This window comes from Taudactylus pleione, unplaced genomic scaffold (assembly GCF_031769625.1).
Source record: "Taudactylus pleione unplaced genomic scaffold, aTauple2 ptg000016l, whole genome shotgun sequence".
NCBI classification, from domain to species: Eukaryota; Metazoa; Chordata; class Amphibia; order Anura; family Myobatrachidae; genus Taudactylus; species Taudactylus pleione.
The window spans coordinates 39,116,410-39,141,638 of record NW_028284418.1 but is presented as its reverse complement, the minus strand read 5'-3'; the positions used below and the strand labels follow the sequence as shown (position 1 = coordinate 39,141,638).

Sequence of the window (25,229 nt, the reverse complement as noted above, 5' to 3'; positions counted from 1 at the left end):
ATCTGTATTTTTTTTTAAAAAAGCATAAAAACAGCTTAAATCACAGAATGTGTGGGTTTTTCTGCTCCTATGCAATTATTAACCTCAATAACCTACATTTCCACTCATTTCCAGTCTATTCTGAACACCTCATACCTCACAATATTGTTTTTATGGCCAAAAGATTGCACCAAGGTAGCTGGATGACTATGCTAAGCGACACGAGTGGGCGGCACAAACACGTGGCCCATCTAGGAGTGACACTGCAGTGGCAGACAGGATGGCAGTTTGAAAAACTAGGCCCCAAACAGTACATACTGCAAAGAAAAAAAAGAGGTGCAAGATGGAATTGTCCTTGGGCCCTCCCACCCACCCTTATGTTGTATAAATAGGACATGCACACTTTAACAAACCAATCATTTCAGCGCCAGGGTCTGCCACATGACTGTGGCTGAAATTATTGGTTCGTTTGGGCCCCCACAAAACAAGCTGGCAATTAATGTGTCCCTGCACAAACTGGCTCTACGGAGGCAAGATGTCGTCCTCATCCTCCTCATCCACCGATTCCTTGGATAAAACAGGAAAAAGGGATTTAGGTGTCCCTGAACTGCTTACGGTCTTAGCCAAAGTTTCTGACCTTGACAGTAACTTTTTGTTCCTAGGTGGTTAACGTCCCTACCCCTACTTATTTCACCTTTACATATGGTACATATGGCAAGACAGTTGTTGTCCGGATTTGGATAGAAATATTGCCAGACCAAAGAGGTGGAATGTTTGGTCTTCTGCCCAGGCATGACCGTGATGGGCTTTTTCATCCCACGGACAACAACTGTCTCCCCCGGAGCCTGATTTAAACAAACCACATCACCATCAGAATTCTCCTCGCCAACTTCCTCCTCAGTGCCAGCTACACCAGTATCCTCATCCTGTTGTACTTCAACAGTGACATCTTCAATTTGCATATCAGCAAGTGGACTGTGGGTGCTCCTTTCAGCACTTGCAGGGGGCGTGCAAATGGTGGAGAGAGCCACCTCTTCCCGTCCAGTGCTGGGAAGGTCAGGCATCGCAACCGCCACCACACTTGGACTCTCCTTGGGGATTTGTGATATCTTCTTAGAACGCACAGTTCTTCGCTGTGCTTTTGCCAGCTTAACTCTTTTGATTTTTTTAGCGGGAGGAGGGCTTCCATCGTCATGTGAAGCTGAACCACTAGTCATGAACATAGGGAAAGACCTTAGCCGTTCCTTGCCACTCCATGTCGTAAATGGCATATTGGCAAGTTTACGTTTCTCTTCAGATGATTTAAATGCTTTTTTCAAGGTCATTTTCCTGAACTTTGTCATTTGGGATTGTATGTGCCCTCTACTATGACATTGGGCATCGGCCTTGGCAGACGACGTTGATGGCATGTTATCGTCTATGTCATGACTAGTGGCAGCAGCTTCAGCACTAGGAGGAAGTGGTTCTTGATCTTTCCCTATTTTATTTTTATCGGAGAAAGTTTGGTCCTCCATTTATGTTATATTGATATATACGTGTGGCTAAGGCGCACACAAACAGAGAAAATATTTTTTTATTTTTGCTGGAGAGTAGTGCACTTTGTGGGTTACACCACCCTTTAAGAAATGAGCCAGCCAGCTGTTTACTTATGGGACACAGGCGCATGCTTGGCGCTGCTCCTTTGTTGATGCACGTGCAGCCACAGTGCACACAATTCACAAACACAGAAAATATTTTTTTTATTTGGTTTGGAGTGTACTTTGGGAGTTAGAGGACCCTTTAATGGTCAAGCCAGCCGGCCCTTTACTTATGACACAGGCGCACGCTTGGCACTACTTTGTTGATGCACGTGCGGCTACTGCGCACACAATTCACAAACAAAAAAATATATTTTTTTATTTTGTTTGGATTGCCCTTTGGGGGTTACAGCACCCTTTAACGGACTAGCCAGCCGGCCTTTTACTTATGGGACACAGGCGCACGCTTGGCACTACTTTGTTGATGCATGTGCGGCTACTGCGCACACAATTCACAAACACAAAAAAATATATTTTTTTATTTTGTTTGGAGTGCCCTTTGGGGGTTACAGCACCCGTTAGCGGTCAATCCAGCCGGCCCTTTATTTATGGGACACAGGCACACGCTTGGCACTACTTTGTTGATGCACGTGCGGCTACTGCGCACACTATTCACAAACACAAAAAAATATATTTTTTTTAGCACTTGGGGGGAGCACCCCTGATGGACAGAGCACCCCCTGGACAACACTACAGCACCCCTTTAGGACTGGGACACTGCACAGGACTTTGGAGTGGACACAGCCCCTATGGACAACTGACTGCACAACACAGTCCAGCCAGCCCCTATAGACTTTGAAGTAGTGGACACAGCCCCTATGGACAACAGCAGCACAGCGCAGCACAGCACAGCACAACACTACACTGCACTACACTACAACACTACACTACACAGCCCAGCCAGCCCTAACTCCCACCCTCCCTCTTCACTGTCCACAGCCGAGTGAGAAAATGGCGCCGACGCGGGTACCTTATATAGGATCCAAAACCCGCAAGACCCAGAAGACGGGATGATGTTTTGCCTCGATTTCAGATCCGAGTCAGGTGGGAAAAGTCAATCCTGACTCAGATCGGCCTCGGATTGGGGGGCTCGGGGGGGTTCGGATTTCAGAAATCCGAACCTGCTCACCCCTAATATATATATATATATATATATATATATATATACACACACACATACAGACACCGGTCTATCTGCCTGATGTCCAATGCCCCCTGTAGTTGTGCCCCTGCCCACTGTAGTTGTGCTCCTTCTGCAATGCCCCTGTAGTTGTGTCCCTTCAATGCCCCCTGTAGTTGTGCCCCTTCTTTAATGCCCCGAGTAATTGTGCCCCTTCTGCAATGCCCTAAGTATTTGTGCCTTTCCTCCAATGCCCCCAGTGTTTGTGCCCCTTCTTTTATGCCCTTTGTAGTTGAGCACCTACTCCAATGCTTCCAGTAGTTGTGCCCCCTGCAATGCCCCCAGTAGTTGTGCCTCTTCTTAAATACCCCCAGTAGTTGTGCCCCTTGCAATGCCACCAGTAGTTGTGCCTCATCTTAAATACCCCCAGTAGTTGTGCCCCTTGCAATGCCCCCAGTAGTTGTGCCTCTTCTTAAATACCCCCAGTAGTTGTGCCCCTTGCAATGCCCCTAGAAGTTGTGCCTCTTCTTAAATTCCCCCAGTAGTTGTGCCCCTTGCAATGCCCCCAGTAGTTGTGCCTCTTCTTAAATGCCCCCAGTAGTTGTGCCCCTTGCAATGCCCCCAGTAGTTGTGCCTCTTCTTAAATGCCCCCTGTAGATGTCCTCCGTAAAGTAGTGCCCCCAGTAGCTCTCCCTCCCCTCCCACACCCCTGTTAAAAAAACTTACCTGTCTTCGCTCCATGCTCTCACGGTTCCCGAGTCCCGCCATCACTGCTACTGCTGCTGCCGCTGTCTGCTGGATCCAGTAGAGGCGCGCAGGCTCCTCTCCTCTGCAGTGCGCGGGTGACGTCATGATGTCACCCGCGCAATGCATCACTGGGAACGATGGCCTCTGAAGCGATCAGTATTCAGAGGCCAACGTTCCCACTTACCTTAGTTGATCGCGATCTACCTTTTCGCCGGGCATGTGGCCAGGGGTCGGGGACAGTGTGTGGGGGCCCCCTATGTGTGTGGGGCCCCTGGACGACCGCCCCTGTCGCCCTGCCCTTAATCCGGCCCTGTCCACATTGATACAATGGCTAGGTCAATGTGTCCTGAAATTCTTGTAAGATGAAGGAGAAGACTTTTTAGGGGATTTCATCTTTGCCTGCAACGGTCTTGCAGTCACATGTCATGTACATCTCTTCACTTCAGTATAGATAAAGCCAGAATAACTTGATTGCTTCCTGGTTCTGTAATTATCTGGTGCTTTTAAAACAGTAGTTTTTGCTATATGTTTTTATTGAATTTTATCTGGTTTCCACTAAAGTGGTGATTATTTAATAAAAGTAATTGAGTGCAGCTTTTCCATCTTTATTATTTTCCCTCTCTCTGTAAATGCATTTGTAAAGAAAACAAGATTTTTTAAAAATGACTCTACTGTTCTGGGGTGCCCTTGGTATTTGACCACACACCATCTACATAAAAATATCATACAATCTCAGCACTCATACAGGGAATGTTTTATATATATATCTTATGTTCGGATCGGCACTCTCACGTGATGCTAACTAACGATGGCTCCGGTGCCTTTCCCTGAAGTAAATGTCCACAAATATCTACACAGAATGACGGCACTCGGAGACTTTCATAAGAACTTCAAATGATGTGTATTAAACAAACATCCAGAAACACCAATGTTTCGGGACCGCAACGTCCCTTTGTCAAGGTGAGTAACCCCAAAAGTGAAACCACTAACCTTAAAAACCGTGGGTGGGTGCGTCCAACCCGAGCCGCAGCCGGAACCCGGAAGCCCCGAGACCCTCAGTGAACACCAGCAGTGACATCAGGACACCGTCTGTGTTCCTTTGCCTTGGCAACGCGGACTCAGTACGGGGGCCCTGAGGGACAAAAGAGTGAAAAAGTGCAAAGACTTAAGTGCACCCTAGTGACCTAGTGAAACAAGTAAAAAAGACATTGCAGGGGAAACAACGAATAAAAAATATAAAATACAAGTATAACAAAATGCAGCATGGAAGTAAATTGAAGACATAAATTATTAAAATCACCTAGAGACAATAGCATTAAAGAAGAACTGGGAAACAATGCTAGAATGGATGATTATAGGTTAGGAGAAGAAGTATAGGATGGAAGATGTGACATCTAACAAGGATGCACCTAGAGACAGCATCAAATGGTATTGATGGATGCATGTATCTCTGTCATAAAATGATGGGCCATGTTATAGAAAAATAAACATGTACAGATCAAAAATAAGGAGTGTAAAGTACCATTAAAAAGAGGAATAATAATAGTGTAAGAAAACAGTGAAGTGACATGTGGAAGCTGTGTGGAGAATGCATGTGAAAAACTTATGCAAAAAAATGTGCTGAAAAACAGGTTTATAAAAGATGAGCCATATGAAACAAATAATGAATGTGGTATGGATGGTAAGGTTGAAAATAGGAGAGAAAGATAGATAAAAGGAGAAGAAGAAGAAAAAGGATACATGCATCTATCAATACCATTAGATGTTGTCTCTAGGTGCATATTTATCTCAATCAGCACCATGCCCACTCTACCAACCTGCAGGTGGTTAGTAATGCAAAACTCAATTATGAGTCTTGTAGTGGGCTAACCTGGCTCATGTCATGATGCCTTTGTCATCCAGTCATCCCTCCAGTAGAAAATTGAGGTCGGACAAATACTGGAGGGTTGGCTGTTGGGTAAGTTGTTTTTTTTTTTTACCACCCTTTGGCAAACACATTCATATATGTTAGTTAATGCTGTATTATTTACACCCCAAAAGGTGACTCTGGCTATGGCTGTTGCTCCTGGTTACTGACTCTGCTGCGTCTTCTGAATTCTTCAGCAGAGCCCAAGTATAATGATGCACATAACCCCACCAGATCAGTGATAGAACGTTCTTTTGGGTTATTAAAATCTAAGTGCTTTGTCTTGATAATTCTGGAGGTATTTTGTTGTATTCTCCTTTAAAAATATCAAACATTGTGCTCAGCTGCTGCCTTTTGCATAATATATATTTGCATCAGCCTCTACCAGCTGATTATGCCTTAGACAGTGAGCAGGCTGGGGAATTTGTTGCATCAGGTGACAGTCTGAGCAAAGAAAGTGGGAGGCAGGTGAAGCAACAGCTCATCAGAGAGCATTTTTCATGTAAGTATCCGTATTGCAATTGAAAATAAATTTATAATATTATCTGTTTCTGTTTTTTTCAAGTAATTTTTAGCCTAATATTTAATTAGCCTCCCATGTAGGTCTTAAAATGAAAAATATTGGTGTAGTGACAAAGTGGAGAAGAGTACCATTGAAAAATGTGAACTGTTACTCAAATATCTAATGTTTTTCTTTGACCAAGTTAATCAACTGTCCACTGTGCCAAATTTTTCACTACTGTTTAAGCAAAGAACAATGTTCAAATTATATAGTCTTAACACATTTATGGCTCAATTGTCTAGATCACATTTTTTTACTTTTATAATGACCCCCCAAAACACTTGCATAAACATGATGAAGTAATGATGTATTTCAGGGGCTAAAACACTCATTTCCTAACTGCATATTTTTTTCATAAAAATAATATTTTCAGCCTATAGCAACTCAACAGACATATACACTGATTTTATGTGGTTAAAATGTTTGTCACCTTTTGTCATTTTTTATAAAACCCCTGACATTATAATTAAACATAACATGGGAAGGTTTCTTTTTTCCAACATGTGTAAGTCCCCTTTGTTTTGTTTTGCTTCAAATCATCCGTTAAAAATATAGTCCCACTAAAAATTCAGTTTTTATAGGGAACATGTGTAAGTTCCCAGTGTGTGATATCCAAACAAACATACTATACATGAACTGTGGGTATTACGTACACCTTGGATAATTCAGCAAACACACTACCAGTATAAAGTGTGTGTCTTATTTTGAAGAGGTACATCCAAATATGCATTGTATGTTTTCCTTTCCAAAGTGGCCAGAAGTGTTCAAACATATACTTTTTGTATAGTGCATAATAATTTAGCAAGACTTTTTTTTTGAGTTTTAAAGAAACTCATTTGCTTTATGGAATAATCCACAATCCATAGACACATTTGGTTTACAACATACGAGGTACAAAAGTCAATGATTCAACATTAGACATAATTTATCACACTAAATATGGCTTAAGGAAAAATAGCATGTTCTAGTAACACTGAAAATGTATCAGTTCAATTGTTATCAATTGTGAACACTGCCAAATGTTTTAACTAACACATAAACATTTACAGCTTCATCCTAGCTATACCCCTGCCACCCTGGGTCTGTTGAGATCCACCTCTCGTGCGAGCTGTTCACCTGGGTGGTGAAAAAGTTGTCCTGAAACCGGTTTTGACCTTCATGAAACTGTAAGGTAGCTGCCTCAAACCTCATATTGGATTCCCAGATTTGTTCCAGTGTGTTTGCTTTTCTTGTCATTTCTACCCTTTGAAAGCCATCATATAGCGAGTGTGTCTGTGCCCTATTTTATTAATTATGTCATTTTGGTACAGTTGTGTAGTTAGGAGTTGCAGTTGGTGTTCTTTGCCAGTATGAGCTGTCTGGCTGTGGTGGTGGAAGGGTAGGGGCTAGTAGTGGTGGTGTAGATGGCACTTTGGGGGTGTTTGGCATTGTTGGGGTCTTAGGGATGAGGTTAATTATAACCATCTCCTCTTCTTCCTCTAGACCTTCCTCATCCGAAAAGGCTGTCTGTTGTCCCAAAGGCTGTTGTTCATAATCTAGGAGATAGACATGGGTAAGTATTGTTTCTTTGATCTACACAATTGCCATATTGAAATTTCCTACAGTTACTGTAGCCTTATAGTAAATCCTTTCAATCTGATGCTTTTTTTAAATGATTTTTCTACAGTGTGTTTGAAGATGACTATACACTGATATTTTTTGATCCTAAAAATTAAACTTGATTAATATTTTTGATCATGGATGTACAATAGACAGGCCTTCAGATGGTGTGGAAGTACGGAATCGGTATGATTTACCACCAGATGCAAGTCCAGCGGTTGGAGACCCGACAACGGCTGCCCGACATGGTTGAAAATCCTGATCATCCCTAAGGTAAGTATAGACTATCCTAATTCCCTCCCCAGTGCCTAACCCTAATCCCCCCTCTATGTGCCTAAACCTAACCCCCCCTTCCCCGCCACCTAAACCTAAGTCCCCCAGGGGGGTGCCTAAGCCTAAGTCCCCCCGGGGTGCCTAACCCTAACCCTCCCTTCCCCTAGCCTAACCCTAACCACCCGGGGGGATGCCTAACCCTAAGTCCCCCCCGGGAGCCCTAAACCTAACCCTCCCCCCCACGGCTGTCCATGCTGGGCGCCCGGCATCCCTTCAATCGGGATGCCAGGCTCCGGTCTCCCGGCATCGGTAAAATGACAGGCGTCTAGATTTAGATGCCTATCATTTAACCCTCGCTGGGATAAATCAGTTGGGAAGCCGACAGTCGGGATTAGGTCTGCCGGCTTCCCGACTGCATAACGGAAGTACACATCCCAGCATTCCCTGCCTTAGTCTTGCTATGAGGCCATGCATAAACTGGGGCATGACATGCAATGATTTCTATTTCAAACACATCTGATGCTCAGTTTTCTCAGCACCAGTGCTAATAGACACATGATTATAATCTTTGTAATCTTTGTTTTCTCTGGGTTTGTTTTCAGACATTCTCCTGCTCAGACATGTCTCCAGACATTGCTCAGACATGTCTCCAAACATGACAATGTAGAGGTACACAAACGTTACTAAATTGCTGCGTTCGACAATCATTATTTTATTTTCAGGGTACCAAAGCCAAAAAAATGCTAATTAAGCACTTTGTTTTTAATTAAAATAGTGCTGAACAAGGTGCTAGCATATCATCCTTAGGTTCTATTATGTGTTGGTGGACACATTTATACTTTGTTTTGTTTATGTTTGGTAGCCTCTTGCACTGATATAGACTCACAATTTGTCCATAAAACATTTGTTTGGTCCCTGAACAACCTACACAATACATCTTTGCAAGTCCCGGATTTGTTCCAGTGTGTTTGCTATTCTTGTCATTTCTACCCTTTGAGCCATCATATTGTGAGTGTGCCTGTGCCCTATTTTATTCATTGTGTCATTTTGCTGCTCTTGTGTAGTTAGGAGTTGCAGTTGGTGTTTTGAAATTCAACCATTCTTTGCCAGTATGAACTGTCCGGCAGTTGTGGCGGCAGGGCAGGGGCTAGTAGTGGTGGTGTATATGGCACTGTGGGGGTGTCACAGCACCCAGTTTATGCAATGCTGTGCTAATGTATCTGGTTCAAATGTTGTTAGTCTGATTTTGTTTGTCTTAATTTGTATGTGTGAATTTGTAATTTGAATATTTTACTTTCACAGACTTACAGTCCAGATGTGGTGAACGAGGCCAGGCTGACGCAGAGTATGATGCCTTTCTGGTTTGTGGTGGAGGCTCCACAGTTCATCTCTTTGGTGGAGCAGAGAATGGACATACAAGCCAAATACATTTTCATGCCCTTAGTAATTTTTAATTATTGTATAGACGATAAAGAGTTTGTGCATTTATTTACCGGCCTCCTCAGATTCTCTCTCATCTCTGTGGCTTCTGGTCCATATCTCAGATGCTGTGGCTTGTGCTCTGAAGAATTGTGGAAATGTAAAACATTAATAAATGTCATTAAGCAAGCCATGTTTTATTTGGAATAAGAAGGAAAATGTTTCCATTTTATAACAAATTAATTTCTCCTGCATAAGTGACGTTAAAATAAAACTATAACAAATATGCGTGTCTATTGTTGGTAAGGTGGTAAAGGGTATGTAAATAATTCTTACAATGGGGCCCTGCAATAGCACACACTGATGTTATAAAAAACACAAATATGAAAGTGAGTAAAATTATATCTTAATTCAGGGGTGGTAAATAAGACTACATCCATCTGCTTGTGTACCTACAGGTGTAGTAGGTATTACCGCTGACCGCACGACAGCGGAAGCTCGGCAGAGGTGAAGATCCCGACTGCTAATTAGGTAAGTATCGCTAACGTAATTCCCTACCCTAACCCTAACCCTCCTTCAGGGGTGCCTAACCCTAACCTCCTTCCAAGTTCCTAACTCTAACCCCCCTCTAAGTGCCTAAACCTAACCTTCCCCACAGCCTAAACCTAAGTCTCCTGGGGGGGTGCCTAACCCTAACCTCCCCCCGGAGATGCCTAACCCTAACCTCCCCTCCTTCCCCTAGCCTAAACCTAACCCTCCTGGGGGGTGCCTAACCCTAAGTCCCCCCGGGAGCCATAAAACCTAACCCTCCCCCCCATGGCTGTCTGTGTCTGGCTTACCTTTGTTCGGTATGCCGGGCGTCGGGCTCCCGACGTAGGTCTAATGACAGGCGTTGGGATTTCGATGCCTGTCATTAGTAGTTTGCCAGGATGAGACAGTCAGGAAGCCGGCAGTCAGCATTTAGACCATCGGCTTCCTGACTACATCCCGTACCTACATCTCCCAGCATGACCTGCCATAGTTTTGGCATGCCGTTATAGCAACGCTATGTCAGACAATGCTGGCATTTGTAGAAACAAAGCAGCTGGAGGTCAGTTTATTGGTCACCCCTTGTTTACATTTATAAAATCCATAATTGTATGAGACGAAAATTATTATGTACTTTTAATGCATAAAACAGGTTTAGACAATGTCCTGACAATCAGTAACAAAAGAAATGTTATGGTAAATGATCCCAAAAATTAAAAAAAAAAGTGTTTATGTGCTTAGGCCATTCTCATTGCTAAATGTAGACCTTAAAATTTATGAAAAATTTTGGCTAATCGTTTAGCCCCCCCTTCTTACCCAATTAATTCACCCAGATCAGGTAGGCTTTATACCAGGCCATCAGGCGTCTGACAATACTAGAAGAGCCATCGACCTGATTCACTATATTCATACTCGGAAATTACCCTCTCTAATTATGGCATTAGATGCTAAGAAAGCATTCAACAAAATTTACTGGGCCTTTGTTTTTGGGGTACTTCAAAAATGGTGTTTTCTAGAAAATATCTAGATGGTATTTTAGCCACTTCCCCTTTTGGAATTGCCAACGGTACCAGACAAGGATGCCCACTTTCCCCTTTGATCTTTGCTCCAGTCATGGAGCCTCCGGAAGCGAGGATTCGCAACAATCCAGAGATTGTCGGTATAAAAACTGGTTCCTCAGAGCATAAAATTGCATTATATGTGGATTATGTTATAATATCTCTTGGGAACCCGGATCAATTATTGCAGCATCTCTGAAATTGACTTTTATTCTGGGTTATTTAGGCTATAAAATTAATACAAGTAAAGCAGAAGTGCTTGACCTCTATATTCCTGGGTCAACAAAACTCTCTTTGGAAACAACTGTCCCATTTAATTGGCATATACAGAAAAATCAAATATCTAGGTATCTTCCTAACACATCGCCACCACCAGTTATTCCAGATGAATTTTCCCCATATTTTAGACCAGATAAAGTCAGACTTGAATTCTTGGTCTTGTAACTTTATTTCATGGATAGGCAGAATGAACTCTGTTAAAATTAATGTTCTCTCTCGTATACTTTACCTTTTTCAAACTCACCCGATTTTTATTCCTCCCTATGTTTTCAAATATTTACAGTTCCATACCTCACGATTTATTTGGGCAAACAAACACCTTCGGGTGTGACTGAAATTACTGCAGCATCCTACGCTTAGTGGGGGTTTGGGTATACCTGATTTTAAACAATTATATTTAGCCACACAACTTGCTTAATGTATGCAGTGGTGTAACCCTATTGCTGGGAAGGTCTTGTTTGCTATTGAGGCTGCTGATTTGGTTCTCTCCACGGTCTCCTCTCTCCTCTGGCTTCCGAGACCACGTAGACCTAAGAACGTCACCTCTCATCTGATTGTTTCCCATTTGCTTTCTGTATGGGATTATGCGAATAGGAAATTTGGTCTGGCCCCAGCCCTTCTCCTGTTAATCCCAATTTTTCTTAATCCCAATTTCACTCTTGGTAAAAACAAGACCTCTTTTTATCCATGGAGGGAGAGGAATATTTTCTATTTAAATGATATCACAAGAGATTCAAGCTTTCCCCAATTCTTTCAGATTTGGGAGGATATTGCTCTTCACTCTAATTTTTTTTTCCAATTTTTTCAATTTAGGCATTTCTGCTCAAAAGTGAAACACATTCTAATTAATAGACCCCTTTCCAATTTAGAGATTTTATGCTTGAGATGCTCCTCAACCAGAGGTCTTATTTCCTCCCTATATACAATGCTTGTTGAAGAGCTGTCTCCACAACATGATTCTCATGAAAGGGCTTGGGAAGTGGATTTGGGTACCTCCTTAGATGAGGGAGCACTGTTACTTATCTCTGTGGGGGAGCAATGTTATTTATCTCTGTGAGGAGCAATGTTATTTATCTCTGTGAGGGAGCAATGTTATTTATCTCTGTGGGGGAGCAATGTTATTTATCTCTGTGGGGGAGCAATGTTAATTATCTTTGTGGGGAGCAATGTTATTTATCTCTGTGGGGGAGCAATGTTATTTCCTCTGTGGGGAGCAATATTATTTATCTTTGTGGGGAGCATGTTATTTATCTCTGTGGGGGAGCAATGTTAATTATCTTTGTGGGGAGCAATGTTATTTATGTCTGGGGGAGCAATTGTATTTATCTCTGTGGGGAGCAATGTTATTTATCTCTGTGGGGGAGCAATGTTATGTCCTCTGTGGGGAGCAATGTTATTTATCTCTGTGAGGGAGCAATGTTATTTCCTCTGTGGGGAGCAATATTATTTCCTATGTGGGGAGCAATGTTATTTATCTCTGTGGGGAGCAATGTTATGTATCTCGGGGGGAGCAATTGTATTTATCTATGTGGGGAGCAATGTTATTTATCTCTGTGGGGGAGCAATGTTATGGAGCAATGTTATTTATCTCTGTGGGGGAGCAATGTTATTTATCTCTGTGGGGGAGCAATGTTATTTATCTCTGTGGGGGAGCAATGTTATTTCCTCTGTGGGGAGCAATGTTATTTCCTCTGTGGGGAGCAATGTTATTTATCTCTGTGGGGAGCAATGTTATTTATCTCTGGGGAAGCAATTGTATTTATCTGTGTGGGAAAGCAATGTTATTTATCTCTGTGGGAAAGCAATGTTATTTATCTCTGTGGGGGAGCAATGTTCTTTATCTCTGAGGGAGCAATTGTATTTATCTCTGTGGGAAAGAAATATTATTTATCTCTGCTGGGGAGCAATGCTATTTATCTATGTGGGGAGGAATGTTATTTCCTCTGTGGGAAGCAAAGTTATTTTGTCTGTGGGGAGCAATGTTATCTATTGGGCAGCAATGTTTTTTCTCTGTGGGGATGACGACTGATGATGTGCCTTGGAAATGTTAACGGGTTTTGCTGTCCCTAAGCCTATGGTATGTTAACATTATTTATTAATAAGGTAGTCTTTTAATTTGAGACCACGCCCCTTATTGTGAAACCCATCCTTTATTGTGAGACCACACCCCTATCTTAAGCTTGTTTGAGGAGGGGTGCATTTTTGGCTGTTTGCACTGGGATCTCCAGCCCCTAGAAATGCCCCTGGTCATACACAGGTTTTTGTGGTCAAAATAACTCCAGTTTAAATCATTCTGCTTAGACTTCAATCATATAGATGGGTTTCAGATGCCTCTATAATAGGCTGTTTTTTTGATGTCCCTCTTCTTCTATATATAATCATATTCACTATCGCACCAACAAGTAACCTACTCCAAAGTTTTTGGGATCTTTTAGTCCATTTCAATATATGGGGCAATTCAATTAAATGCAATGTAGGGGGAATGCAGATGATGTGAATGCCAGTAGTGGCACCTTACATTGTGCATTTTACTTAACACCCTCATAGAAGTGTGCCGGACAATTCACAATGCTACCATATGTATGGATGATGTACACACTGCACATCGCTCATACCTCCCACCAGAACATGCAAATGTATGTACATTTAACTGAATTGTCCCCTATGCGCCTTTATTGATTGCTTTTAGAGACTCTCTCTCTAACTGATAATTCATTACCAGAACCATTTTCTAATTGTCTGTGTCTTTTTGACTATTCCTAAATGCCCTCATCTGTTTTAACTACTGCGATTCTAGCACTGCAACCAAGGTCCTTTGGCCAGATTTCATTAGCTGACGTTTACTGCCAGCAGAGCCATAGCTAGATTTTTTGGTGCCTTGTGCCAGACAGAGCATTGGTGCCCCCCCCATTTTTAAAATAGGGACATAAGATAGTGCATCTGTAAAAGGGCCATGGTCTCATGGGGAAGGGCCAGGAAAGAGATAGGGGAGGCCAGGAGATGCTGGGGATAAAAGAAGAAGAAGCTACAAGTGAGAATGATAATAAACAGGAAAATTGACAGGCCCAAACAGCGCCCCCTGCCCTGCGGTGCCCTGTGCCATGGCACTGGTCACACTACCCTAATTACAGCCATGCTTGTTGGGTCCTAGCAGCTGTAAGGCCATTAAATCTGTGTCCACCGATGCAGACCATGGCCTCGTCCCTCTTGGAAAATGAGGGCGACACATCCCATTTCCGGAAACTGTGGCCAGCCATGCCCCCACTCTACCCCCCTAAACACATTAACATGATAGACGTGCTGTGGCTTGTTGGGAGTTTGCGAGGTAGATTGCTGGACCCACACTGCACATGCGCAGAATGCACAGACCACTCACCATCTGAGATGTGCGCTAACCATCGGGTTACTATACATCTCCACATCAGGCCTGTGTAAACTTAAATTATAGGAAATATTATATTTTACATAATTCCATATTTACAGTTAGTGTGAATAATATTGTTTTTCGGAATAATCTAACCATTTGCGTAATAGTTCTGGATTAAGATCCAGAACCAAATATGGTTAGGTTACAAATGATAAACATTCCATGAAGGAAACCATTCGTATTGTAGTGCCAAGGACAAATGATGACCAAGATGACCAGTCAAATCTGATGAATGTTATATTTGACCATGCCAAATGTCATTAAATGTTTGTGTCGAATATTCTGGGGAAATATGATGTCAGTGGGTGTGTTATCAGGAGATTGTAATGGAAGGTATAAAAATCTATGTTACAGATATGACAACTTGTTAGTTACTGCATTCTAACCCTGAGAGCAGTACGCTCTGTCAGTCAGAGCTTGGTCTATTAATTAATAATTTTTTCAGCACATTGGACTGGAATCCATTACTTTATGCAACAGCATAACATCTGAATAAAAGAAGTATTCAACAGGCCCTAGGGACAGAGCTGTCTCAGAAGCATCTGCTTCAGCTCATTCATATTATTCTACATATTTGTCAGAAATAGTTTTTCCCTCTTGCTGAAATTTTTTTTATTGAAACTCAAAGACTCTCAGAACCATTTCTTTTGACAGGATCTCTTTCAAAATGTTGATTTCTGCACCATTCTATTCTGCCTACTGACTGTTAGAGAGTAGAAAGTAAATGTGTTTATCATTTTCATTAATGCACCCATTAATTTTATAAAACATTTTTTATGATCTACTGCTGAATGATGTATCTCTAATTTACACACTCTATCAGTCGTGCTTGTAAGGATTCAGTTGAAGCGTCTCTTATAACATCAGAGTTTGAAAGGCCACTTTTATGTATGTACACTCTGTTTTGCTCCAGTCCTGGTTATCTAACTCTCCATACTGAGACTTTTACACACCTCTATTCAATCTTATGCAGTCTTTGTTAGTCTTATCCACATTTTGTCTAGAGTAAACTTAATAGTTACAGGTATCAATATACAAATCAAGCACTTTAAAAGTAAAAAAAAATACTTGACTGAGAAAATGTGGCACACCAATAACCTCATTTGCCACAGTAACTTTCTCTTAAATTCTTCTTTTAAAAAGTCTCTTGGACGGGGACAGATATAAAAACACACAGGGGGATATGAGTCTGAAGAGACATGAGTCTAAATAGATACATGGGGGACTTAAGGCTGGAGACACATGGAGGTGGCATGAGGCTGTGGAGAGACACAGGGGTGTCATGAAACTGGAGAGACACCGGGGTGTCATTAAGCTGGAGAGACACAGGGTGAGGCTGGAGAGACATTGAGAGATATTAGGCTGAAGAAACCATGCGGGGCCATGAGGCTGGAGAGACACTGGAGATGCATAAGTTATTAGCAGTGTAATATGGTGTTGATATATAATGTGAAGTAGAATGTGCTGGGGATAGTAGTTTTCCAGATGAGTTGGTGCAACAGGGTGTAGTAAATCTGGCCAGAGTGTAAGGATATTGGTTAAGTGTATAACACTTAAGTAGTTGGTGCTGGTGGCAGTTAGTCCACATGTGGTATGTTTAACTAGTTTTTACATGTATTACTGCAAGTATAACAACAGGTAGCATATGACACAGGGAATATCACAGTGCCTAACAGTGGTAAGTAAAATATACTATTTGTGGCAATCTGAAGTTCAGAGTAATGCTAGCTGTTATAGGGAGCCTGGCATAATCACATTACTGGCACAAGCAGATAGTTGTAGTGGAGATCTAGTGTACAACAGTGGTGGTATAATGTGCTAGCGGGGCACTGCACACTCTTAGGTGGTGAAAGGCTCCTGCATTGACCTGTACTCATGAGCACTGGGGAGAAAAGATGCGTGGAGATACCACACATGTGCTGGAGCACATGCTGTCTCTGTCTTACCTGTACAGTGCTGGAGAGAGGTAGCACAGGAGCACACTAATACAAACATAAGGCTAGAGAAACATGGATAGGGCATGAGACTGGAGAGATACAGATGCAGATGGGGATACTAATGACCCGGGCCCGGGCTTATTGGAGGGTGCCAGGTCCCATGCCTCCTTCCCCCTCCCTCTTACCTGTCAGCTGACAGGTAAGAGGCAGGGGGAAGGCCTTTATTTATTACTAGCAATTGCCTACAGCTTTACTCATATGGATGTCTGTTACTGCTCAGCGGAACTAAGTTTACAAAGACAGTAGTGTCATCTAATATTGTGATATATATTATAAATATTGTAGACATTGATCACAAAATGTCTTTGTTAACAATATTTGCAGTTTTTCCTTCAGAGATTAACGCATAAAGATGCTTGGGGCTACCAACTCGTGAGCAAGCCATGTAAAGCTGCCCATGTATCAAACAAATCTTATCTTGTAGATCTCACATCCATTGCTACTTAACCTATAGTAACACTGAAAGGTTGGAAGCAACATGAGCAGCGACTCTATGACATGTAGTATTTGTTGCTGTGCATCATCTACTGGATTGACATGTAAACTGCAACTTCATGAGTCAAGTTAAGCTGCCTGATTAGTGTTTCATATATAGTTGGATTTTCCTGCAAAATAGATCTTGATATATATATAATAGACAGGATAGATGCGGCACTCAGGGATTCCAATGAATCGCACAATACCAATTTTTCCTGGGTACCCCAGGAAAAATTGGTATTGTGTGATTTATTGAAACCCCTGAGTGCCACATCTATCCTGTCTGTTTATTATAGCATTTAAGCATGCTGTTGCTGGCAACGGGGTAAAGGCATTGTTCTTTTTGCAGTGAGTGCAGGATCCATGGACATTATATATATATATATTTCTTTATGCATACATATATAACTATTTGCATCCGGGGTGTGCAATATACATGATGTATTTTTTATTTTATTATTATATGTATACAAAACAAAATTGTCTCCATAGTTCATAAACATTCCCTAAAACTATATTTGCCCCCAAAAATTATATATATATACATCTAATCATTTCTGGCTTTGGGAGCATGCACACTGCATGCAAAAAGTGTCAAGTGTCTATTTTATTCTGTATTGCTCCTCTCCTTGATGTCACATTGAGATAATACATACCTCAGTTTCTTTCTAGGTGACTAAGCTATACAATATTGAAAACAAAATCTAAATTAATCACGTAGTTTTTGCATGACGCTGGAATGAACAGAGAGACAAATAAGAGTTCCGAAAAAAATAATAATTCATAGTTCATGCACAGTCCCACGTAGTACATTTCTCCCAAAAAAATTTATGTACAGACACTATTACAACTTTATTATAAGTAGAGATTTTATGTATTGTTTTCTTCAATAAATTCATTGTGTCCCTGATGTGGGTTCTCAGGTTAACAATGTGACTTTACAAAAGTGATTAGTGAAGCAAGACAAATTAGAAGAACCAATACCTGAGACAATAGGATGCCCAAGAGGTGCTGTGAGTGTTTTGTGAATATTAGGTAAGTGGTAGAAATGGACAATAACTGAAAATTTTGCATACAAAAAGCAGTGTTCATCTCTGGATATCACCCTATCTTCCATTGAATTATCCAATAAAGTCAGTATTATGTGGTATTTAAAGGCTGGATCTTCCTGCAATGATTTATAGAATCTCTGATCACTAAGATGTCTGAAGGCTTTACTAAGGCTCTCTAATATTGTCATATCTCCAGGATGGCCACCCCACTGCCTTTGTCTGCTGCTTTAATAACTGTGGATTGGTAATCCTGGACTTTTTCCTTGTTAGATTGTACAATGCTTTCTTATTTTTTAAAGTCACAGAATTCTGTGAAATCAGCCATCGTCTTTCTACAAAAAATGATCTATGGCCTTACATTTTTATGCTGAATAGGAAAGATGTTTGACTTATTATAATTACACAAGGCTGACCTCATCATTACTAGTATTATTGGTTTAAAATTACAATATAAATCCTTGATCTTTTTACTAAACAAAAAATTATTTGCGGCAAAGAGTTCTAACAGACTTATTTGATTCCACCAAGAGGTCAAACATCTCTGGTTGGTTGCTTGGTGCATAATTCAATCCCTTTTGTAACACTTTTCGTACTTGAGTTGTGAGTTCTTTGTGATAAATAAATACCCCTTTGGTATCTATAAATATTTAATTCTTCTTTTTCCTTAATTCCATCCCTTCTCTTTTCCCTTGAATTATTGTCCTCTCTTTTGGGTTCTTATAGCAGGGGATTCATATTTGTTTCAATCTACATATCTTCCTCTCCTGCCCGACTCTAAAACATTTTCATTGGAGTCTTATTCTCTTTGGGGCATATCCAATTGGCCATGAGGTTTTGCCCACAAAACATACCGCAGGACCTCATGTCGTGCTCCCGATACTCACTGTATCCAATTTTAAATGGGTTGCTGAATTTTTTGTGGGCAAAATCCCACAGGGGGATGGGGGAAAGTAAAAAAACCACACCTGTTCCAACTGCTCCGATCTCTACTGCTTCTTCACACTCCCAGGGACTGGCTGTGACTGGCCGCTGCACACACTTTTTCAGGTAAGTGACTGCACAGCACACTGAGGTCACAAACATTTGACACACACTGGATGGGGTTATGGTGTCATATACATGACAGGGATGGGTCACACACATTATCTCTGTCGTTATTTATGGTATTCTGTTATTGTAATAGATACTTGTGTACATTATAGGTGTAAAATACATTTTTATATTGCTACACTGGTTTCTTGTATGTCTGATTATGATATTTCTCTCTGCGATTTTGCTTCTAGGAATGCTTAGCTATTCCTATTTAAGATAATTATTTATTATATATTTAATTAGCAACATCCAAACTTCTGTCTAGATTATTATTAATAACAAATTATGGTGGAGATTTAGTAAATAAAAAAGAATTTACCAATTCGGTGGTTACCTTTTCGCATTTTAATAGTTACAGTATTGTCCAACTGGACCAGCACAATGGGCTAAAATGTAGGTCAGCGATCCTTCTCTTATATGTATGGTGCGCACTGCATTAAACAAATTTGTAGTAGATACAGGGCCGGATTAAGGTTTGTGGGGGGCCCCATCCAATATAATTGACACCCTGCCCCTTACCTTGCCACACAGTGCCACATGGTGCCCCTGCAAATGTGCTCAACAATGCCATCCCCCCTGTGCACCTGAGTACTTACTTTTTGTGGCTGGCCCCTATTGAATGATTCCAGCTCTGTGTTCTGCATGCATACTCAGTACTGCATACAGCGCAGAACGGCTCCTGAGTCCCCTCGTCAGCATCAAGAATGTAATCAGTCATGTGACATTGATGAGAGGATTCGGGAGCTGCTCTGTGCTGTATGCAACACTGATTGTGCATACTGGACACAGCCACAGCAGCCCCCATCCGGGAACAGCTGCTGCTGGGCGATTCTTCTCGGTAATTGCAGGGTCACACCGACCCTGTGTGGGGGTCTCTCTGTGTGTGTGTGTGTGCCCGCCCCTGTCACCCCCTCCCACTTGGTCCAACCCTGAATAGATACCATGATGACATTGGTCTACAGGGAGCATGGGATTTCTTTATGGACTGTTAAGGAGTGGTACACCAAGCCCTTTCTCCCACTTCACTCTTTACTCCATCTCTACTTTCTCCTATTTTTATAAAAAAAAAAAATATCAAGCAGTCTTTAGGGAATGCTTATATAACCTTTACATTCTCTTTTCACAGCATTCTGCCTACACTCGATTTTATATTGAGAAGTTGATAAATGGAATATAAATAATGGAAATACTGAATTCAACACACTGATATGTAAATATATTATTTATTTGAATAATGAATATCATTATGTCTTAGGTTGATGACATAATTAATAAAAATCTAATCTTAACAACATTTTTAAGCAATAAATCTATATACGGTAAATTTCTGAAACACTGACATTTTTAAAACTACCATATGTTAATTAAACTCTATAGTTTTGAAAAGCCGCAGTTATTAATACAATTTCAATAGTAAAGGTAATTTGTGTAAGCTCCTGGTTCATTTCAGAATCGTCTTGACACCCTAGTAAAATTGTTAAAAAAGAAAACAGTTTTCAATGGTCTAAATAAATATGACACAATATATTATGTATTATTGCTAAGGTCGTATACTATGCTAAAGTTAGGTTGTGTCTGAGCATATTGTATTAAAATAGAAGCAAGTTCTGTGCAGTTCTCTTACAACAGCATCACCATTCTGCATTAGATTTACTAAAGTGCGGCTCTTTAGAAGTGGAGATATTGCCCATAGCAACCAATCAGATTCTACTTAACATTTATCTAGCACCTTCGAATTTGATTGGTTGCTTTGGGCAACATCTCCATTTCTAAAGAGCCGCACTTTAGTAAATATACCCCTTAGAAACTCATTTTAAATGTTTAGGCCATACGTACATAAGTATGTAATATAGTTTTGCATAAAAAGGAATATATTTCATGTTACATTACTATATGTCTGTATGCTTTTTCATTGAATGGATTCATTTTGTTGTAGACTAAAGCAACTTACACAACCACGTTTTATATGCCATATTTCAATAATAGCCCTTTTATAACTAAACATTTAAATACATGTATTAAAAACCTCTCAATTAAATTTGACTTTAGCATGCTATTGCAGATAAATATCATACATCATTCCTAAGGCATAGTTAACAGACATATACTGTAGTGCTGAAAATAGATAAACATTTTCTGAAGATTTTTTTTTCAGTTTTTGTCTCTTCTTTTTGTACTTTCGCCCCTGTCATAAGTGATGCTCCTAAAGCTCTTTAAAATGCAATCTTGTATTAGTGCTCCACAATTTGCTTCAGATTGTAAGGGACCATATGTCAACAATCTATCTGTACAATGCTCAGCTTTGCCAACAGATTGTATTAAAAAAATCTGCTAAATCCTCCATTTACCGATTCCGACCCCAAAAAAACGTAGAAATCAGCAAGTCGGGAATTTGTAGCATGTTTCATTATTCTGATTGCCGAAGAAACGGAGATCAAGAATAGGTGAAATCGATAGGGAATCGGGCGAATCGGTCAACTTTTGTCTGGGTCCCTTAACTTCAAGGTTATTCCATGATTTTATTACCTCACTACAATTGGCACACAGTCAGGGGAAGTTAACTCAAGAATCCAAAATGTCATGATTTTGTTCTTACATCACTGAGACCAAATCTTCTAAATGTATCACTGCTGGTATTTGCCCCCAAGTTCACCTATCCTATGGAAGATCATAGCACTGCGCATGCCCAGTTGTCTGTATTACATACTGACTGTGAGGTTGCAGTTGCACACTTGCGCCACTGTCAGCGCTGTCCCAGACTTCGACACTACAGTGATTTCATGACTTCAGAAACTAGTAGTGAGTGGGCTCTGTTTGAGAGAGAGGTCTCTGTCTTACAAACTGAGTGTGCGTTTAAAAATGCAAACTTGCGCCAATGTTGGCATGTCGGCGCTGTGGTGGCTGTCAGCTCTGAGGGGTTACAATGGGATCTCTGGCACATGCCCAGTGGAGCCGCTCCATATGCCATGTAGCGCTACATTATGCGTCATGCGTTGTGCATACTGTGAGGGGAAAAAACATGTCATTTTTCCTCAAAACAATGTGGAAAAATGTAAATAAATTCAGCCTGACAGTACTATTACTATAGTATTATTACACTTTATTGACAGTATCCACTTACTGTACAGTATGGCCCATGGACACTAGACCATGTGTGAACAGTATGAGTCGATATTGTTCACCACGGGCCCTGCAACGGTGCCGGCATCGTCAAGTGTACTCTATGCACACTTGCTGATGCCGGCAGCGAGGAAAGACGAGGGGGTGGGAGGGTACAGTAGGCCATTCTACATTCGCCAGCATGGCATCGTTAACAATATCCCCAGATTGGGCTGCATGTACAGCCCACTGGGGATATCGTTGACGCCTCAGGGAAGCCATGGTGATTTACTGCATACACACTAGATGATATGAACAATATATAATTGAACCATATTGTTATCGTTCATGCAAATCAATTGTTGTGAAAGCCCCTTAATACAGGTCACCAAAACATACTGTACAGTACCAAAAAATAAAAAAAACACATGGACAGAAAGAATTTGGACCTCATTCAGAGGCAGTCGTTAGTTGGAAGCAGTCGCACTGAATCAGGACGGCCACTTGCATCCTAAACGACAGCCTCCTTGTCGATCGCTGAGCTGTGGGTTAACACCCACAGCTCTAGCGACCGACATGGGTGATGGTTGCGATGGTCCAGACCATCGGGACCATCGGGGCTTATGACCAGACCCTAAGGTTGGGTCTGGGCACTCGTAAGCCCCAGGGAGCTTCCTGCTCTGATCGAGCAGGAAGCTCCCCACTGACATCAGCAATAATGTCAGTGGGGCCGCCCCCAAATGGCAAGCGTTCCTGTGGGAATGCCTCTGTTTGGGCAGGCACACTCCCTTTCTGCCTCCCAAATGGGGCGAGCTGTGACTCACTATCGACAGCTCGCCCAGTCTGCTGCGAGACCCCTAGCAACGGAGCGTCCGTCGCTAGCCGGGTCTCGCGCATGCGCACGATGGACCCGGCTCCGTCGTGCGCATGCCCAGTGGGGCAACATCGAGTCGGTTGCGATCACTCAGTGCTTGCGACCGACTCTGAATGACCCCCTTTGTGTGTAAGGAGAAGGGGTTGAAAGATGCGTCTTTGGACTAGGAGGGAGAGAGACAGAGAGAGAGAGAGACACTGTGAAAAGGAAAAAAAGGAGAAAGAGAAAGAAGACATTGTAGTGTACACTACTGTACTTACACGGCCTGGCTAGATGGCTGGGCCCGGGCTGGGAGGGCTGAGGCCCTTCAATTTGTGGCACTGTGTGAAAAAACATATAATTTTGCAAAAACTACACAATATTGCTAATGGAGCATAGAGTTTACTGTGTACTGTACAGTATAATCCTTTTTGAGTACTGTACATGAGCGAGAAACACATTCTGAAAAGGAAAAAAGTAGAGAGATACTGTAGAAGACAATGTACAGTAGGGTATAGTACTTATGAGGCCTGGAAGGACGGCGGTGGTAGCGATCTCTGTGAAAAAAAACACAATGTAATTTTGACACAAAACAACTCTACTAGCTGGGCACATATGTATATATAGTGACCCAACTGAAACTTAATCTTGGTTTAAACACATACATTTATAATAGTTGTTTACATGTCTTCTTTGTCATAGTTTTCAGCTGACTTTATTTAGTCTAGGTGAACCAGAGATGCTGTACAATTCATGTATACATTAATATGTTTGTTTATGTACTTTGTAAGGTGCTGCGGAACACTTGTGGCGCCATATAAATAAACAATAATAATAATAATAATAATAGTAATATGTGTATATTTTTGGGAAACATGGATTCATTTTATAAAGTTCTATAACATGGTGTCTATGACCACCAAACTGTGAATCCAATTTGATATGAGACTGGTCATTGATTATATAATCGCTTATATTGCACATGCATTGTTTATGTGACATTGCTTTTGAGATTCACCTGCTTTTGTGAAGTGATGGAATTATACTTCACAATTACTGTTCTATTTTAACTGTATGTATTTGAACAACTTCAATACAAACCATTATGGAAAAAATATGCCCATATAAATTTCAACACCATAGAATGGAATCCTCAAGAAGAAATAAAAGACAATAATACCTGGCTGATGTATTGTAACAACTGTTCCCTGTAAATCTTTGATTTACCATCCAATTTTAAAAATGGAAATGTTTCAAACTCAAGCCCAAGTACTGTATGACACATGTCTTAAACAAGGATATCCACACTGTCTTCTGGATAAAGCACTTAAAGAGGTCATTGATATAGATAGAACGTTAATTCTTAGTAAAAGATCAAAACATCTGAAACTAACTACAGATCAAGATAGTATGAAAGAGAAGATACCTTTTATTACACAATATAATACATCATGGTTTTATTTTACAACTTCTTGAATTCATCCTTACTAAAAATTTCTTCACCTTTAATGAGAGATATTACCTACAGACCCGGGGTACAACGATGGGCACAACGTGTGCACCGACATATGCCAACCTGTACCTCGGGTGGTGGGAAAAAAACGTAGTATTCTCATGGGAAAATGATCGATATACCGACCATATAACATCTTGGTTTCGATATATTGATGATACTTTGATAATTTGGGAAGGAACAAAAGAAAAATTGATGGAATTCATTACCATATTAAATCGTAATGAGATCAATCTGAAACTCACCAGTGATATGAGCCAGAAAATGGTAACCTTCTTGGATTTACAGATAAAAATAACAGAAGAAGGACATATAATCACTGATATGTTCCAAAAGAAAATGGCCACTAACAGTATTCTCCATGCAAATAGTTCCCATCTACCTGCCACCATTAAAGGAATACCGAAAGGAGAATTTCTGAGAATTTGACGCAATTGTACGGAAACAGCAACATTTGAAGAAAGATCTAGTGAATTAACCAGTAGATTACAGAGGAGAGGTTATAGTAAGAAGACCATCAAATCGGGATACTATGAAGCAAAAAGAAAAAATAGAGAAACATTAATATTCCCTACTAAGAAAGAAAAAGGAGAAGACAATAAAGTTAGATTCATCGGAACCTTCTGTAACAAATGGAAACAAATAAAAGAAATCCTACAAAAACATTGGAAT

The 25,229-nt window shown here is 41.0% G+C and overlaps 1 protein-coding gene across 3 annotated transcripts in view; it reads right to left on the bottom strand.

Moving 5' to 3' along the window:
• Positions 1 to 6,925: 6,925 nt before the first annotated feature.
• The window catches only part of LOC148541952 (uncharacterized), a 131,091-nt gene continuing 112,787 nt past the window's right edge, over positions 6,926 to 25,229 (bottom strand). For 2 of the 3 annotated variants that reach the window (XR_015878494.1, XR_015878495.1), the window contains 2 exons: positions 23,326 to 23,385; positions 20,885 to 22,094 (listed from right to left, as the gene is read on the bottom strand). Coding sequence is in view for 1 of the 3 variants with exons in the window: in XM_088473633.1 (XP_088329759.1) it covers positions 7,188 to 7,426; positions 9,257 to 9,324 (307 nt within the window). In the remaining 2 variants the exon portion in view is untranslated. Of the gene's footprint in view, positions 7,427 to 9,256; positions 9,325 to 20,884; positions 22,095 to 23,325; positions 23,386 to 25,229 lie in introns of those variants that run through there. The other variant, XM_088473633.1, reaches the window with a different exon arrangement.